Raw genomic sequence first — 18,393 nt, 5'->3', positions numbered from 1 at the left:
CTATCACACAACATTAACTGATTTTATTGATATCACTCAGCATTAACTGACTGTATTGATATCACACAGCATTAACTGACTTTTTGATATCAGACAGCATTAGTTGACTTTATTGATATCACACAGCATTAACCGACTTATGTTGATGTTAGTAATTTTAGTAACTGGCTGATACTGATGTGAATAATAATACCATTGTGATGTCTGTGATTATCTACCATATTGTTTATGCAGCAGAATGCAAAACGCGGTGTCGTAGAACTACTGGTACTGGGCTCATTTATGTTCCAGTGACCTGAGTGATAAACACGGCTCCAGTGTTGATACTCCTATGATTCTAATCGCCTTGCTCCATCCATCTACTTCAGACTTTCACGGGGTATCTAAGGCAGATTTGATTCTGGAAGCAGTTATGGTACTAAAGTAATGAGATTTCTCACAAATTTTCTCAGAGATTAATTCATCTGTGGAAAAACCACAGGCCGGTGTATAAATTATATTTTTATACCGACAAACATTGAGAGGGTTAATCTTAACGTGAAGCACTCTTTTTAAAACATTTTACACTTATTATCGCCAGAGAAGATTTGAACAGAAGTCAGAGACTTAGGAATATTATGGCGATTAACTCGCCTTCTGACTCCTCCACACTATAAGGCACCCGTCGGGAATGTGATGACATACTGACCGCTTTCCTGGATCGGTGCCACACCAACAACACTCAAGAAGCTTGACACCAGCCAGGACAAAGCAGCACATGTGAGTGGCACCACATTCACAAATATCCACTACCTCTACCTCTGATTCTCCGTGACAGCAGTGTGTGCTATTTAAAAGATATGCTGGAGAAATGTGTACTAGGTCCTTAGACAGCCCCTTTCAAACATCCAATTACTTCCATCTCGGAGAATGAGGGCAGCAGATAAATGGAAATACCCCCATCTGCAAATTCAACCCACCCCCGCCAGCCACTCACTATTCTGACTTGGTGATATATCGGTGTTCCTTCAATATGATTGGGTTAAAATCCTGGAAATCCCTCCCCCAGGGCTTGGTGGGTTTACCCCACATGGACTGCAGCAGCTCAAAAAGACAGTTCACACTTTCTCCAGGTGGAAGGCAATAAAGGTTGTCCATCCAGCGATGTTCCACATTCCAACAAATTTTTAAAAAGTGATTTGGAATTAACCACAAGTGAGTTAATTGAAATGTTAACATAACTGAGATAATGCTGTATATTTTTATTCCTTATTCACAATGGGAAATATGAATCATAAGGAGCTCTCGCCCTTGGCATGAGGGTAAAACCAGCTGCCACTTCAATTTGTGCAACTACCTGTGACTAATGTCCATTAATGTTTGACTAATTATCCTCATTTGAGAGTTCTCTGCATTATAAATTAGTCAAATCTCAATGCTCCTTATCAGTGCTTCAATCACACCAACAGAATTCTTCACCTCTGGAAAATGGAATTCGCCATCATTCCAAGCATTGAAAAAATTTACTACCCCATCCTGGCCCTGATCGGAGTTCCTGGTAAGTTAGCACTGGCCTTTCCTCAGATACCTGCGGTGGTTTTATGTGCTTTGGGAATTAGGTGATGCTTTGCTGGTATCACTGCCGAGCGTTTACTGTTCATCCCTAATATCCCTGAAGGTTAATATGAGTCAATCATACTACTGTCGGTCTAGAGTCACATGTCAGCCAGACCTGGCGATGGGAGAGTCACTCGCCTACATGTAACTTCAGTTAACTAGATAAGTATTTAATGACAAAAAGAATATAAAGGACAGCGGATCATGGAAATCAAAAACAAAAACAGAAGTTGCTGGAAAACATCAGCAGATCTGGCAGCATCTGTGAAGCCAAATTAGAGTCAACGTTTTGGGTGCAGTGACCTGTTCTGAAAAGGAATTGCTGAGGTTTCTGAACAATTTCAGTTTCTGTTTCTGATTTCCAGCATCCCCACTTTTTTCCTCTGCTAAAATTCTGTTGTCCTGATATGTTCGAGCTGTGGAAATATTAGCTTTGTCTTAACTGCCCACGTTCTGTTGGCCCAATTCTGATTTGATTCAGAATCACAAACTTATCACAGTGCAGAGGGAGATCACACAGACCACCTTATCTGTGCCGACTCTCCAAAATGAATGAATGGACGTCACTTTTATTGTCTTTCTCTTGCCTTCTCCTCTATGACCATGACTCTATGACTCTGCAAATTGATGATAAGCATGAATTTTGACAGTCAGAATTGTGAGGAGGCATGGCGATAACATGACTCGACTAGGTCCTGGGGTGTGTTGCTGAACAAAGAAACCTTGGAGTGCAGGTTCATAGCTCCTTGAAAGTAAAGTCTCAGGTCGATAGGATAGTGAAGAAGTCATTTGGTATGCTTTCCTTTCTTAATCTGAGTTTGGAGGTCATGTTGCAATGTCAATACTGGACATTGGTTAGGCTACTTTTGGAATATTTGTGTGTAATTCTGGTCTCCCTCCTATCGGAGGATGTTGTGAAACTTTAAAGGGTTCAGGAAAGATTTACAAGGATGTTGCCAGAGTTGGAGGGTTTGAGCTATAGGGAGAGGTTGAATAAGCTGGGCCTCTTTTCCTTGGAACATTGGAGTCTGAGGGGTGACCGTATAAAGGTTTAAAAAATCATGAGGGGTGTGGATAGGATAAACAGACAAGGTCTTTTCCCTGGGGTGGGGTGTCCCGAACTAGAGGGCATAAGTTTAAGGTGAGAGGGCAAAGATATAAAAGGGACCTAATGGGCAACTTTTTCATGTAGAGTGTAGTACGTATATGGAATGAGCTGCCAGAGGAAGTGCTGGCGGCTGGTACAATTACAACATTCAAAAAGGCATCTGGATGGGTATATGAATAGGAAGGGTTCAGAGGGATATGGGCTGGGTGCTGGCAAATGGTTAAGATTAGGTTTGGCTATCTGGTCAGCATGGACGAGTTGGACTGAAAGGTCTGTTTGCATGCTGCACATCTCTATGAATGGATGACTCTATTACTAGCAATTCAGAACCAGAATAGAGATGGGCATAATTCCTATAATTGCAGATGGTAAAATTTGAGCCCAATAATAAAATTACATAAAGTTGGAATTATACATTCCAACACGGAACACACGCTGATGAATGATAATAATGACAATAATAATTATTATTCTTGGGACATGATGTATAGTCACCTGCAAAGTCACAAGCCTGATTGATTCCGTTTCTTTCTCCTGTTCCAAGAACTTACACTTCCCTTATTTTATGCATAATGAAAATACATTTGATGAGAAATTCGGTTCCCACTGCATTTTTCAGCTAAACAATTATAATTACAGACAGATTTGATGGTTTGGCAGCTCATTCCAATTTTCCGTAGAGATTTGCAATGAACTTGTCAGTCAGATATTGCTGTGGGCTGAGGTTCTTTATTGATTCTTTATCTTGTGTGTAAAGTCCATCAAAAATGTTGGGAGGGAGTGAGGGCTGCAGATGGTAGAGGTCAGAGTCGAGAGTGTGGTGCTGGAAAAGCACAGCAGGTCAGGTAACATTCGAGGAGCAGGAGAATCAATGATTCAGGTATAAATCCTTTATCAGGAATCAGGATTGTCATTGTTGGCCCAAGCTGGACTATTTGAAAATAAGGTGCATCCATCTCCTCGTTGAGCATTGAAAGTTAATGACAGATCGCGGTATGAAAGAAGATTAAAATGGTCAATATGCTATTGACTTAATATTTACGAAATAATTTTCAGTGAGAAATGTATGTCTGAAAATTAAACTTAATTGTCTATGGTGCAATCCCATGGAGTCTCAATTATGAAGGGCGTATGCCCGAAACGTTGACTTTCCTGCTCTTTGGATGCTGCCTGACTGGCTGTACTTTTCCAGCACCACACTCGCAACTCTGATCTCCAGCATCTGCAGTCTTTACTTTCTCCTCAATTTCACACAAGCAAATGGACCGAATGTCTCAAAATTCTCAATGCATTTGACTAAATCAGGACATTTAGCCAAATCAATTCTGATATTTGATTCAATGTGTCCATGAGGAATACTCATTAATATCAGTGTATTGCAATGTTATGAACATTGGTTCTACTAATTATGCATAATTTCATTTCATTTCGAGTGTAAGGGACGCACTAAAGGGAGAATGGGAGTGAGTGCAAAAGAGATTTGCCAAAATGATTCCAGGTTTGGGGAGCTTCAATGATGATGACAGATTGGAGAGGCCTAGGATTTTCTTCTTGGAAAGAAGATGGCTCAGAGGATATTTGATATAAGTTTTCAAAAATCATGAGAGAGATGGACAGAGTCGATCTGTTAGTTCCTCCTCCGAAAAGCATTGAGAGTGAAAGGGACAGACTGATTGGCAAATGAGGTGTGACCAGAAAACGTTTCATACAACGAATGCTTCAATTCTGGAATGCACTGCCTGAAAGTAGGAGGCAGAGTTAATTTAGAACACCAGATGGTGTAACGTGTTTATTTGAATGCAAACAATGTGGAAAGGTATGTGGAACAGGCAGAGGAATGACAATCAGTCTCCTTGGAGAGTCAGTGCATTACTGATTGTTGCGAATGACCACTACAGTATAAACACGAGTGTGATTCTGTCATTCTCTGAGTAGGAATGACCATACCATTCATCAATCGACTGATAACTTGGGGGTATTTTTAGTTTTGGGCGATTGAATACATTGTGAGATTTTAGAACAATTGTGTGTTTCAATTTACCCATTTCCCTCAGTTTCAATGGCAGATAATTATCAGGAATGTTTGCTCCAACATCAGATAGCTGTACTTGTTTCCAGATTTTATTTCAATCACGTCCCTGCAAGGGAAAATGGAAAATAATGTGAAATCTACTTGTAATCTTATATGCAATAATACAAATCAAAATCGCCTCAAATATTTTTCTTTACTCAGAAGATTTGTGTTTCGCTGGTTGGACCAGTATTTATTGACCTTCACGAGCAGACATGTAGAAGTTATTGGCAAAATGTTGTCTTGAAATGCTACAGTCCGTTGAGTGTAGGTGCCCCCACATTGCCATTTTGGAAGGGGCTTTAGGAATTTGGCTCTGTCATGATAAAGGAATGGTTGTACATTTTAAGGTCAGAATGGTGAGCGGCTGGGGAGGAAGTTGCAAGTTCCCACGTATCTGCCACCCTTGTCCTTTTGGATAGCAACTTATTTAAGCCTAGAAGGTACTGTTGAAAGAATGTTCCATCTGTGGTGCATATTGTAGATGGTGCTGTTGCTAAGCATCGGCACTGGAGGGAGTGAACATTTGTGGATTTGGTGGCAATCAAGTGCACTGCTTGGTCGTGGATGGTGTCAGGTTTCATAAACATTATTGACGTTGTGCTCATCCAAGAACTTGGAGAATATTCTATCACATTCTATAAATGTTGATATATTGAAAACAGTCCACATCACAGAATATAGAACATAGAACATAGAAACGTACAGCACAGAACAGGCCCTTTGGCCCACGATGTTGTGCCGAGGATTAATCCTAATGTAAAATAAAATAACATAACCTACTCACTCCTCAATTCACTACTGTCCGTGTGCATGTTCAGCAGTCGCTTCAATGTCCCTAATGAGTCTGCTTCCACCATCACCGCTGGCAACACATTCCATGTATTCACAACTCTCTGCGTAAAAAACCTTCCTCTGACGTCCCCTCTATACCTTTCTCCTAATATCTTAAAACTATGTCCCCTTAAAACTATGATGCCCTGGGGAAAAGACTCTGGCTATTGATTCATTATCTTATATACCTCAATCAGATCACCTCTCTTCCTCCTTCTCTCCAGAGAGAAAAGTCCAAGCTCAGTCAACCTCTCTTCATAAGGCAAGCCCTCCAGTCCTGGCAGCATCCCGGTAAACCTTCTTTGCACCCTCTCCAAAGCCTCTGTATCTTTCCTAAGGATGACCAAAACTGGACACAATATTCCAAGTGTGGCCTCACCAGGGACTTGCAAAGCTGTAGCAAAACCTCACGGCTCTTAAATACGATCCCCAAAACACCATTTGCTTTCTGCAACTTTGAGGGATCTATATACTTGAACACAAAGATCCCTCTGTTCCTCCACACTGCCAAGAATCCTGTCTTTAATTCTATGTTCAGCATTTGAGTTCGACCTTCCAAAATGCATGGTGTCACATTTATCCAGGTTGAACTCCATTTGCCATCTCTCAGCCCAGCTCTACATCCTGTCTATGTCACGCTGCATCCTGCAATAGCCCTTGATACTATCAACGGTACCTCCAACCATTATGTCATCTGCAAATTTACTAACCCACCCCTCAACCTGCTCATCCAAGACATTTACAAAAACTACAAAGAGCAGAGGCTCAAGAACAGAGCCCCGCAGGACCCCACTCAACGCTGACCTCCTGGCAGAATACTTTCCATCTACAACCACTCTCTGCCTTCAGTCAGCCAGCCAATTCTGGATCCAGATAGCCACAACTCCCTGTATCCCATAATTCCTGACTTTATAAATGAGCCTAACATGGGGAGGAGGTTCTGGAGGTCTTCAGAGGCATAAAGGTAGATAAATCCCTGGAATCCAATCAACTATGTCCCAGGAGATTGTGGGAAGCTAAGAAAGAAATTGTAGGGCCCCCAGCAAAGAGTTTTGTTTCATCTCTAACCACTGGTGGGATGGTGGAAGACTAGAGGGTGGTTAATGTTGTTTATTTTTGAAGAGTCTGGAACGTGAAGCCCGGGAACTATATACTGGTGAGCCTGATGACAATGGTGGGTAAGTTATTGAAGGGGATTCTGAAAGGTAGGAATTACATTCATTTGGAAGGGCAAGGACAGATTAGTCAGCTTTGTGCATAGGAAATTGGATCACACAAAGTTGGTTGAGTTAGAATTAGATGGAAGTGGAGACTGCAGATTGTGGAGATTAGAGTGGTGCTGGAAAAGCACAGCAGATCAGGCAGCATTCCTGATGAAGGGCGTTTGCCCGAAACGTCGATTTTCCTGCTCCTTAGATGCTGCCTGACCTGCTGTGCTTTTCCAGCACCACTCTAATCTTGACTTAGATTAAGAATCCCTACAGTGTGAGAACAGGCCCTTTGGCCCAACAAGTCCACACTGAAACTCCGAAGAGTAACCTACCCAGACCCATTCTCCTACATCTACCCCTGATTAATGCACTTAACCTATGCATCCCTGAACACAATGGGCAATTTTGCATGGCCAATTCACCTCACCTGCACGTCTTTGGATTGTGGGAGGAAAAAGCTGAAAACGTGTTGCTGGAAAAGTGCAGCAGGTCAGGCAGCATCCAAGGAACAGGAGAATTGACATTTTGGGCATGAGCCTTTCTTCAGGAATGAGGAAAGTGTGTCCAGCAGGCTAAGATAAAAGGTAGGGAGGAGGGACTTGGAGGAGTGGTGTTGGAAATGCGATAGTTGGAAGGAGGCCAAGGTGAGGGTGATAAGCCGGAGTGGGGGTGGGGGTGGAGAGGTCAGGAAGAAGATTGCAGGTTAGGAAGGCGGTGCTGAGTCCGAGGGATTTGACTGAGACAAGGTGGGGGGAGGGGAAATGAGGAAACTGGAGAAATCTGAGTTCATCCCTTGTGGTTGGAGGGTTCCTAGGCGGAAGATGAGGCACTCTTCCTCCAACCATCGTGTTGCTATGGTCTGGCGATGGAGGAGTCCAAGGACCTGCATGTCCTTGGTGGAGTGGGAGGGGGAGTTGAAGTGTTGAGCCAGGGGTGGTTGGTTTGGTTGGTTCGGGTGTCCCAGAGGTGTTCTCTGAAACGTTCCGCAAGTAGGAAACCCTTGTAGACATGGGGAGATTGTTCAAACTTGACACAGACAGTCGCCGGAGGCTGGAATCGAACCTGGGCCCTTGGCACTGTGAGGTAGCAGTGCTAAGCACTGAGCTACCATGCCACCCTGAAGTTTTTCTTGAGAACAAGGCAAAGACGATAGTTGAGAGCAGAGGGACAGATGTTGTCCACATGAACTTTAGCAGGGCCTTTGGCAAGGTTAGTAAAGCTAAATCACATCAGATCCAGGGACACCTTGCCAATTGGATACAAAATTGGCTTGCTTGCAGAAGATACAGGGTATTAGTGGAGGGTTGTGTTTTGGACTGGAAGCCTGTGAGCAGTGGTATTCCACAGAGATCGGTGTTCATTCCACTGTCATTTGTTACGTAAATGAATGATTTGGATGTGAAGTTAGGAAGCATGGTTAGTAAGTTTGTGCATGAGAACAAATTTGGATGTAAAGCGAAGTGTGAGCAAGGTTATCTGAGAGGACGATAAGAATTGATCAATTGGGCCAATTTGCTGAGGTGTGGCTGATAGTGTTTAATTTGGATAAATGTCTGGTGTTGCATTTTGGTGAGACAAACAAGGGCAGGACTTACACAGGTGATTGTAGGGCCCTGGGTAGTGTTTTCGAACAGAGAACTAGGGGTTCAGGTAGAGAGATCCTTGAATGTGGCGTCACAGGTAAAAGTGCGGTGAAGAAAGCATTGGTTACACTACCTTGACTAGTCAGAGTACTGAGCACAGCGGCTGGGACATTATGGTTGCAGCTGTAAAGGACATTGGTGAGGCAACTTTTGGAGTACTGTGTCCAGTTCTGGTTGCCCTGTTATCAGAAAGATATTACTGAATTCAAAAGGGGGCCAGGAAGGGGGTTGTGTTGTTACCGTGATTGGGGGGGTTGAGTTCTAAGGAGAGGCTGGATGGAATCATTGCATCACTGTGCAGACAGAGTCTGCACTAACTTTCCAAAAAGAATCCAACCTGACCCAGCCTATTCGCATAACCCCACATTTATCATAGCTAACCCGTTGGGCTTGCACAATCCTGGACACTATGGGCAATTTAGCATGGCCAATCCACCTAAACCTGCACATCTTTGGAGTATGGGTGGAGACCAGACCATCCGATACAAACCCACGCAGACACAGGGAGCATGTGCAAACTCCATACAGTCACCCAAATGGAATTGAATCCAGGGTCCCTGGAACTGTAAGGCAAGTTCATTCAGCCCTTTAGATTTTGTACCAGTTTGATACAACTGAGCTATCTCATAGGCTAGTCCAGAGTCAAGCATTCATAAGTAACAATACATAAATTAAAATTCCTGAACCAGGGTGACCAAGAATGATTTTATGATCTTCATTAGACCCTCACATCTAGTCATAGATTTTAAATTAGTTATCGCTGTGATGAGATTCTCACACCCTTTCCCCAGAGCTTTACCTTTTCACTGAATTTCTCAGCAAAGAACACACTACTCCAACGTTTACCATTCATCAGTTTGCCATCAATGGCCATCTCAATGTTTTCTTTTCAATTTCTGATTAATAGTTTAATATTCATATTGTACATGAAGCGATGCAAGGAACTGTCACTGTCCCGTGCAGTGTTTTTTGTAGGTAGTTGAGGCAACACTAACTGAGTGCAGTGTGAAACCAGCTGCTGATTGAGTGAGTACATATGAACTGGTGCTCTGTGCAAATCCAATTTCATCTTATTAACTGACCTTTCTCAACAAGAGGTAATCTGACCAAGGATAAAATATACGTGTAAAGGTCACTTTAAAAAGGAATCAAGAGAGCCAAGATGGTGGAAGGTAAAGCATTAATGTGCAAAGTTATCTGAAGCAAAATGAAACTAGCATTGTATGGAAATAAAGAATAGAAATTAATTCCCAAACTGAGCATCCATGTGTTATCAGCATATTCACCATGTCATTCTCTGTCATTTTTTGCAGGCAATCTGGTGGCGATTGTGATTCTCTCCCGTGGAAAATGCGGTCTGTCTAAATGTATCACACGTTATCTGGTTGCTATGGCAGTGGCAGATCTATTCGTGATAATATTTGATGTCATATTGTATGAGATTAAAGGCATATATTTTTCCTATACATTTCTGGACTACACACCCGTTTGTAGTCTTAATATTGCCCTGGTTTTCACAGCCATTGATTGTTCTGTCTGGCTAACTGTTACTTTCACTTTTGATAGATTGATTGCCATTCGCTGCCAAAAGATGAGGGAAAGATATTGCACTGAAAGAACCGCGACCATAATTATAGCCACTGTGTTTGTATTGAGCATCATAGAAAACATTCCAATCTATTTTGAGAATGAACACCAGGAAATCATTGACAATATAAAGTGGTTCTGCAGTGTAAAATCAAACCTTTCAAATTTACCAATATGGGTAGCATACTTCTTCTTTGACATTACCTTAACCCCATTTCTACCATTTGTATTGATCGTGCTGCTGAATGCTTTGACCGTACAGCACATTATCCAGGCCAATGATGTTCGGAAAGGACTCCGACGAAGCAAAAACTGTGATGACCCTAATGATCCGGAGATGGAGAATCGGAGGAAATCGATCATATTATTGCTGGCTATCTCCACCTGCTTTATACTCTTATGGATGATAACTTTTGTACATTTTGTTTGTACACAATTTGCCGGCATTCAGTTTATGCTTACAGATTACAGTGACCCTTTTGCCATCATGGAACATACTGGGTACATGCTGCAGTGTTTGAGTTCCTGCACAAACACCATTATTTATGCAGTGGCACAGTCTAGGTTCAGAGAAGAATTGAAGAAAATCGTTAAATATCCTTTTACTTTGATTAAGTTTGCTTTTTCATAATTCTAAAATGAAATGGCACCCAATCTCAGAAGTTAACCAACATCGATTAAAATATGTTCTCTGAATCCATTGACGAGCTTTCTTTCTCTCTCTCTCTCCTTTCTAATTTTCCTTCTCACTCATTCTCCCTCTCACCCTCCCTTCCTATCTTTGCTTCTCTCTCTCTGACTATCTCTCTCTCTTTCTCTCTCTCTCTCTCTCTTTCTCTCTCTCTCTCTCTCTTTCGGTTTCTAACTTTCTTCTCTGCAAACTCCTTTCATGAAATACTGAATGGAGTAAAACGCAAACGAAATACAGATTCATTGTGACAAGTGGCAGACAACATTCTCGCCAAACAAGTGCCAGGCATTACCATCTCAAACAATCATCACCCGTTGTCCTTCAATGCAAGCAACATTGTTGAGTCCTGCATCAACAATAATTAGCGTGGATATTGACCAGAAATCGAATTCAACCAGCCATATCAATACTACAGCCGCATCACAGGCTGGGATTCTGCAGCGAGGAACTCAACTCATGATTATCAAAAGCAAGGCAGAAGTGGGTACTGCAGATGCTGGAGATTAGAGTCAAGATTAGTGTGGTGCTGGCAAAGCACAGCAGGTCAGGCAGCATCCGAGGAGCAGGAAAATCAATGTTTCAGGTAAAAGCCCTTCATCAGGAAGCAAGTCCACTATCAACATGGCACTGATTCGAAAGGTGACTGAATGCTCCCCAATTGCCTGGAAGAGTGCAGAACCACCACCACTTAAACAAGCTTGATACCATCCAGGACAAGCATAGAAAAGTACAGGCCCTTTGGCCCTCAATGTTGTGTCAGCCTTTCAACCTACTCTAAGATCAAACCAACCAACATACCCTTCATTTTACTATCATCCATGTGCCTATCCAAGAGTCGCTTTAATGTCCCTAATGTACCTGACTCTACTACCACTGCTGGAAGTGCAGTCCACGCACCCATCACTCTCTGCGTAAAGAACCTACCTCTGACATCTCCCCCATACCTTCCTCCAATCACCTTAAAATTATGCCTTCTCATGACAGTCATTTCTGCCCTGGGAAAAACTATCCACCCTAACTGTGCTTCTCGCCATCTTGTACACCTCTATCAAGTCACCTCTCATTCTTCTTCACTCCAATGAGAAAAGCCCTAGCTCCCTCAACCTTTCTTCATAAGACATGCCCTCCAGTCCAGGCAGCATCCTGGTCAATCTCCTCTGTGTACTCTCTAAAGCTTCCACATCCTTCCCATAATGAGGTGATCAGAACTGAACACGATATTCCAAGTGTGGTCTATAGCAGCAGCATAACCTCGTAGCTCTTAAACTCAATCCCCCGCTAATGAAAGCCAACACACCGTATGCCTTCTTAACAACCCTATCAACTTCAGTGGCAACTTTGAGGGATCTATGGGCGTGGATCCAAGATCTCTCTTATTCTCCATATTGCCAAGAATCCTGCCTTTAACTCTGTGTTCTGCATTCAAATTCAACCTTCCAAAGTCAATCACTTCATCCGTACAACAAAGTAAGAACAAAGAAAATTACAGCACAGGAACAGGTCCTTCTGCCTTCCAAGCCTGCGCTGATCCAGATTCTCTATCTAAACCTGCTGCCTATTTTCTAAAGGTCTGTATCCCTCTGTCCTCTCTCCATTCATGCATCTATATACATTTTAAATGATGCTATTGTTCCTACACCTACCACCTCCACTGGCAACGGATTCCAGGCACCCACCACCCTCTGCGTGAAGAACTTTCCCCATATATCTCCCCTAAGCTTTCCCGTTTCACTTTGAACTCATGACCCCTAGTAATTGAATCCCCCATCTTGCTATCCACCCTGTCTACATCTCTCATGATTTTGTAGGACTCAATCAGGTCCCCCCTCAACCTTCTTCTTTCCAATGAAAATAATGCTAATCTCCTCAACCTCTCCTAATAGCTAGCACCCTCCATACCAGGCAACATCCTGCTGAACCTCCTCTGCACCCTCTCCAAAGCATCCACATCCTTTTGGTAATGTAGCAACCAGAACTGTACGCAGTATTCCAAATGTGGCCAAACCAAAGTCTTATTCAACTGCAACATGACCTGCCAACTCTTGTACTCAATACACCGTCCGATGAACGAAAGTGTGCTGTACAACTTCTTGACCACTCTATTGACCTGCGTTGCCACCGTCAGGGAACAATGGACCTGAACACCCAGATGTCTCTGTACATCAATTTTCCATTTACTGTATAGTTGGTTCTTGAATTAAATCTTCCAAAATGCATCACCTCATATTTGTCCATAGTGAATTCCATCTGCCATTTCTCTGCCCAACTCTCCAATTGATCTATATTCTGATGTGTTCTCTGGCAGTCCCTCTCACTACCTGCTACTCCACCAATCTTAGTGTCATCTGCAAACTTGCTAATGAGGCAACTTACACCTTCTTCCAAAACATTTATGTATATCAAACAACAGTGGTCCCAGCACAGATCCCTGTGGAACACCACTGGTCACTGGTCTCCATTTTGAGAAGCTCCCTTCCATTACTACTCTCTGTCTCCTGTTGACCAATAAGTTCTCTACCCATCTGGCTAGAACATCCTGGACCCCCACCCACCCCCCCACCCCCGCAACTTCACCTTCTCCATCAGCCTACCAGGGGGGACCTTATCAAATGCCTTACTAAAGTCCATGTATGTGACATCTACATCCCTTTCATCATCAATCAAATTCATCGCCTCTTCAAAGCATTCTATTAGGTTTCTAAGACATGACCTTCCATGCACAAAATCATGTTGCCTATCACTGATAAGCCCATTTTCTTCCAAATGGGTATATATCCTATCCCTCAGTTTCTTCTTCAGTAGCTTCCCTACTACTGACATCAGTCTCACCGGTCTATAATTACCTGGATTATCCCTGCTACCCTTCTTAAACAAGGGGACAACATTAGAAACTCCCCAGTCCTCTGCGATCTCCCCATCTTCAAGGATGCTGCAAAGATATCTGTTAAGACCCCAGCTATTTCCTCTCTCACTTCCCTCAATAACCTGGGATAGATCCCATCCAGACCTGGGGACTTGTCCACCTTAATCCTTTTGGAATACCCAACACTTCCTCTCTCCTTATGCCGACTTGGCCTAAACTAATTAAAGATCTATCCCTAACCTCAACATCCGCCATGTCGTTCTCCTCGTTGAATACCTATGCAAAGTACTCATTACGAATCTCACCCATTTTCTCTGACTCCATGCATATCTTTCCTCCTTCGTCCTTGAGTGGGCCAACCCTTTCCCTAGTTACCCTCTTGCTGCTTATATATGAATAAAAGGCTTTGTGGTTTTCCTTAACCCTGCTCACTGAGGATATCGCATGACACCCTTTAGCCCTCTTAATTCCTCATTTCAAATTGATCCTACTTCCCCGATATTCTTCCAAAGCTTCATCTGTCTTCAGTCGCCTACACCTTATGTAAGCATTCTTTTTCTGCTTAGCTAGTCTCACAATTTCACCTGTTCCCTAATCTTACCATTTCTACCCCTTATTTTCACAGGAACATGTCTTTTCTGCACTCTCAATCAACCTCTCTTTAAAAGCCCCCCCCCCACATATCAAATGTGGATTTACCTTCAAACAGCTGCTCCCAATCTATGTCCCCCAGCTCCTGCCGAATTTTGGTATACTTGGCCTTCCCCCAATTTAGCACTCTTCCTTTCAGACCACTCTCCTCTTTGTCCATGAGTATTCTAAAACTTATGGAATTGATGAAGTACGGGACTCCCCAGGAGTCTCTCTGTTCCACGATCGGTCAATAAACACTTGCAATTCAGTCTGGTTCTGTCAGATTTCACACTTTATTCAATCTTGGCCGGGCACAGGTTGTCCAGCAACACAAACATTAAACATTTCTGTGTCCCTCAGAGAAATTGCTGCACATGGTTTAAGACAAAGACATTTTTATATCTTTTTTGAAAAGAGCAGATTCAAAAAATTCCCAATCAAATTTAATAAAGTGACATTATTAACAGCAACTTAACCCAATGATATTTCCTGGGAACCAACTTTGTTTTACACATCCAAGCTTCTTTATCTCCCTCTGCACCTGTGTTTGCAAGGTCAGTTAGGATGGCTAGTAATGCGGCACGGTGGCTCAGTGGTTAGCACTGCTGCCTCACAGTACCAGGAAGCTGGTTTGATTCCTGTATCGGGCTACTCTCTGTGTGGAGTTTGCACATTCTTCCTGTGTCCGTGTGGGTTTTCTCTATGTGCTCCGGTTTCCTCCCACAGTCCAAAAATGTGTAGGTTAGGTGATTTGGCCATGCTAAATTGCCCATACTGTTAGGTGCATTAGTCAGGAGTAAATGTAGGGGAATGGGTCTGGGTGGGTTACTCTTTGGAAGGTCGCTGTGAACTTGTTGGGCCGAAGGGCCTGTTTCCACACTGTAGGGACTGTTATTTAGTCTAGTTATTTCTATGCTGTTAAGGAAGCATTATCTACTAATCTCTGTTACAGTACCCTATGGTTAATTCAGGAATGCAGCTTTTTGCAGGGTTAAAAGCCATTTTAAGCAGATTTGTCACTTTGCAGCCTAGAAGCCACTTTGTCATGTTACTTGCATTAGGAAGCCATTTTGCTGTTAGTAAGAGCATGTATTAAATGGTTTTTCCTGACAACAGCTGGTATTCAGATTTCAGATCCCCATTGTGATCACTATTCCCAAAATAATCCCCTTCTGAAACTTCAACCACATGGTCGGGCTCATTTCCCAACACCAGGTCTAGTGTGGCCCCTTCACGAGTCGGACTATTTACATACTGCTATATAAAACCATCCTGGATGCTCCTTACAAATTCTGCTGCTCAAAGGTAGAAGACAGAGGGTGGTGGTGGAGGGTTGTTTTTCAGACTGGAGGCCTGTGACCAATGGAGTGCCACAAGGATCTGTGCTGGGCCCTCTACTTTGTGTCATTTACATAAATGATTTGGATGCGAGCATAAGAGGTACAGTTACTAAGTTTGCAGATGACACCAAAATTGGAGGTGTAGTGGAGAGCAAAGAGGGTTACTTCAGATGACAACAGGATCTGGACCAGATGGGTCAATGGGCTGAGAAGTGGCAGATGGAGTTTAATTCAGATAAATGCGAGGTGCTGCATTTGGGGAAAGCAAATCTTAGCAGGACTTATACACTTAATGGTAAGGTCCTCAGGAGTGTTGCTGAACAAAGAGACTTTGGAGTGCAGGTTCATAGCTCCTTGAAAGTAGAGTCACAGGTAGATAGGAGAGTGAAGAAGGCGTTTGGTATGCTCTCTTTTATTGGTCAGAGTATTGAGTACAGGAGTTGGGAGGTCATGTTGCGGCTGTACAAGACATTGGTTAGGCCACTGTTGGAATATTGTGTGCAATTCTGGTCTCCTTCATATCGGAAAGATGTTGTGAAACTTGAAAGGGTTTAGAAAAGATTTACAAGGATGTTGCCAGGGTTGGAGGATCTGAGCTACAGGGAGAGGCTGAACAGGCTGGGGCTGTTTTCCCTGGAGCGCGGAGGCTGAGGGGTGACCTTATAGAGGATTACAAAATTATGAGGGGCATGGATAGGATAAATAGACAAAGTCTTTTCCCTGGGGTCGGGGAGTCCAGAACTAGAGGGCATAGGTTTAGGGTGAGAGGGGAAAGATATAAAAGAGACCTAAGGGGCAACCTTTTCAAGCAGAGGGTAGTACGTGTATGGAACGAGTTGCCAGAGGATGTGGTGGACGCTGGTACAATTGCAACATTTAAGAGGCACTTGGATGTGTATATGAATCGGAAGGGGTTTGAGGAATATGGGTCGGGTGCTGGCAGATGGGACTAGATTGGGTTGGGATATCTGGTCGGCATGGACGGGTTGGACCAAAGGGTGTGCTTCCATGCTGTACATTTCTATGACTCTATGACTCCAGACCTCTAACACATAAGTGAATCCCAGTCAATGTTGGGAAACTTAAAATCTCCTATCACCACCACCCTGTTGCTCCTACATCTTTCTATGATCAGTTTACATATTTGTACCTCTATCTCACGCTCACTGTTGGGAGGCCTGTAGTCCAGCCCCAACATTCTTACTGCACTCTTCCTATTTCTGAGCTTTGTCCATGTTGCCTCACTGCTTGAGTCCTCCGTAGTGCCCTCCTTCAGTACAGCTGTGATCTCCTCTCTGATCAGTAATGCAACTCCTCCACCCCATTTACCTCCCTCTCTATCCTGCCTGAAGCATCCATATCCTGGGATATTTAGTTGCCAATTATGCCCTTCCCTCAACCAAGTCTTAGAAATAGCAGTAACATCATACTACCAGGTACTAACCCAGGCCCAAAGTTCATCTGCCTTACCAACTACACTTCTCACATTAAAATAAATGCACCTCAGACCACCAGTCCCTCTGCGTTCATCCTCCACTCCCTGCCTACTCTTCCCCTTAGTCACACTAACTTCATTATCCAGTTCCTTGCAGGCTTTAGTTACTACCTCCTTATTGTCCACAAACCCCTACCACATTAGTTTAAACCTCCCTAACAGCGGTAGTCAAAGCACCCCTTAGGAAATTTGTTCCAGTCCAGTCCAAGTGTAGACTGTCCAATTTGTAATGGTCCCACCTTCCCCCAGGACTGGTCCCAATGTCCCAAAAATCTGAACCCGTCCCTCCTGCACCATCTCTCAAGCCACACATTCATCCTGCTTATTCTATCATTCCTTCTCTGATTAGCATGTGACACTGGTCGCAATCCTGAGATTACCACCTCTAGGTCCTGCTTTTTAACTTGACTCTTAACTCCCTAAATTCTGCTTGTAGGACCTTATCCCGTTTTTTTACGAATCTCATTGATGCTTATATGCACCATGACAGCTGGCTGTTCACCCTCCTCCTTCAGAATGTTCTGCAGCCTACCTGAGACATCCCTGACCCATGGAGGCAACGTACCATTCGGGAGTTTATTTTTTGACAACAGCCTATCTACTCCACCTCCAATTGAATCCCCAATGGCAATACCCTTCCAATCTTTTCCCACCCTTCTCTATAGCAGAGCCAGCTCAGGTGCCACGAACCTGGCTACTGCTGCCTTCCCCTTGTGAGCCATCTCCCCCAACGGTATCCAAAATGGTGTACTTGTTTTGGAGGGAGATGACCGCAGGATACATCTGCACTGCCTTCTGCTCTTTCCCTGCCTTTTGGTCACCCATTCCCTTTCTCCCTCAGCAATCCTGGTCTGTGGTGTGACCATTCACTAAATGACCTCCTCAGCATCGCGGATGCTCCAAAGTGAGTTCATCTGCAGCTCCAGAGCTACCATGCGATCTAACAAGAGGTTAGACCACTTTTCCAGGTTGAACTCCATCTGCCTCTTATCAGCCCAGCTCTGCATCCTGTCAATGTCCCATTGCAAACTACAACAGCCCTTCACACTATCCACAACTCCACCAACCTTCGTGTCATTGACAAACTTACTAACGCACTCTTCCACTTCCTCATCCAAGTCATTTATAAAAGTCATGAAGAGCTGAGATCCCAGAGCCGAGCCCTGTGGAACACCACTGGTCACCGAGCTCCAGGCTGAATACTTTCCACCAACTACCACCCTCTGTCTTCTGTGGGCCATCCAATTCTGTATCCAGATTTCCCTGGGAGAAAGTGAGGACTGCAGATTCTGGAGATGAGAGTCGAGAGTGTGGTGCTGGA

General features: G+C 43.6%; 1 protein-coding gene across 1 annotated transcript; it reads left to right on the top strand.

Moving 5' to 3' along the window:
• The first annotated feature begins 1,467 nt into the window (after positions 1-1,467).
• Positions 1,468-10,681, top strand: LOC140456891 (probable G-protein coupled receptor 139). Its single transcript, XM_072550800.1, has 2 exons — positions 1,468-1,537; positions 9,777-10,681. Exons 1-2 carry the CDS (start codon positions 1,468-1,470, stop codon positions 10,679-10,681), a joined length of 975 nt encoding a protein of 324 aa, XP_072406901.1.
• Positions 10,682-18,393: the final 7,712 nt, after the last annotated feature.

Source organism: Chiloscyllium punctatum, chromosome 31 (assembly GCF_047496795.1).
Source record: "Chiloscyllium punctatum isolate Juve2018m chromosome 31, sChiPun1.3, whole genome shotgun sequence".
Classification (NCBI taxonomy): Eukaryota; Metazoa; Chordata; class Chondrichthyes; order Orectolobiformes; family Hemiscylliidae; genus Chiloscyllium; species Chiloscyllium punctatum.
The sequence above is the reverse complement of the archived record's forward strand: the minus strand, read 5'-3'. Positions and strand labels throughout refer to the sequence as shown.

Coding starts and splice junctions, on each gene's coding strand:
- LOC140456891 (XM_072550800.1), top strand. CDS start 1,468: ATGGAATTCGCCATCATTCCAAGCATTGAAAAAATTTACTACCCCATC. Junction 1,538..9,776: donor GGCCCTGATCGGAGTTCCTG/GTAAGTTAGCAC, acceptor CATTTTTTGCAG/GCAATCTGGTGGCGATTGTG.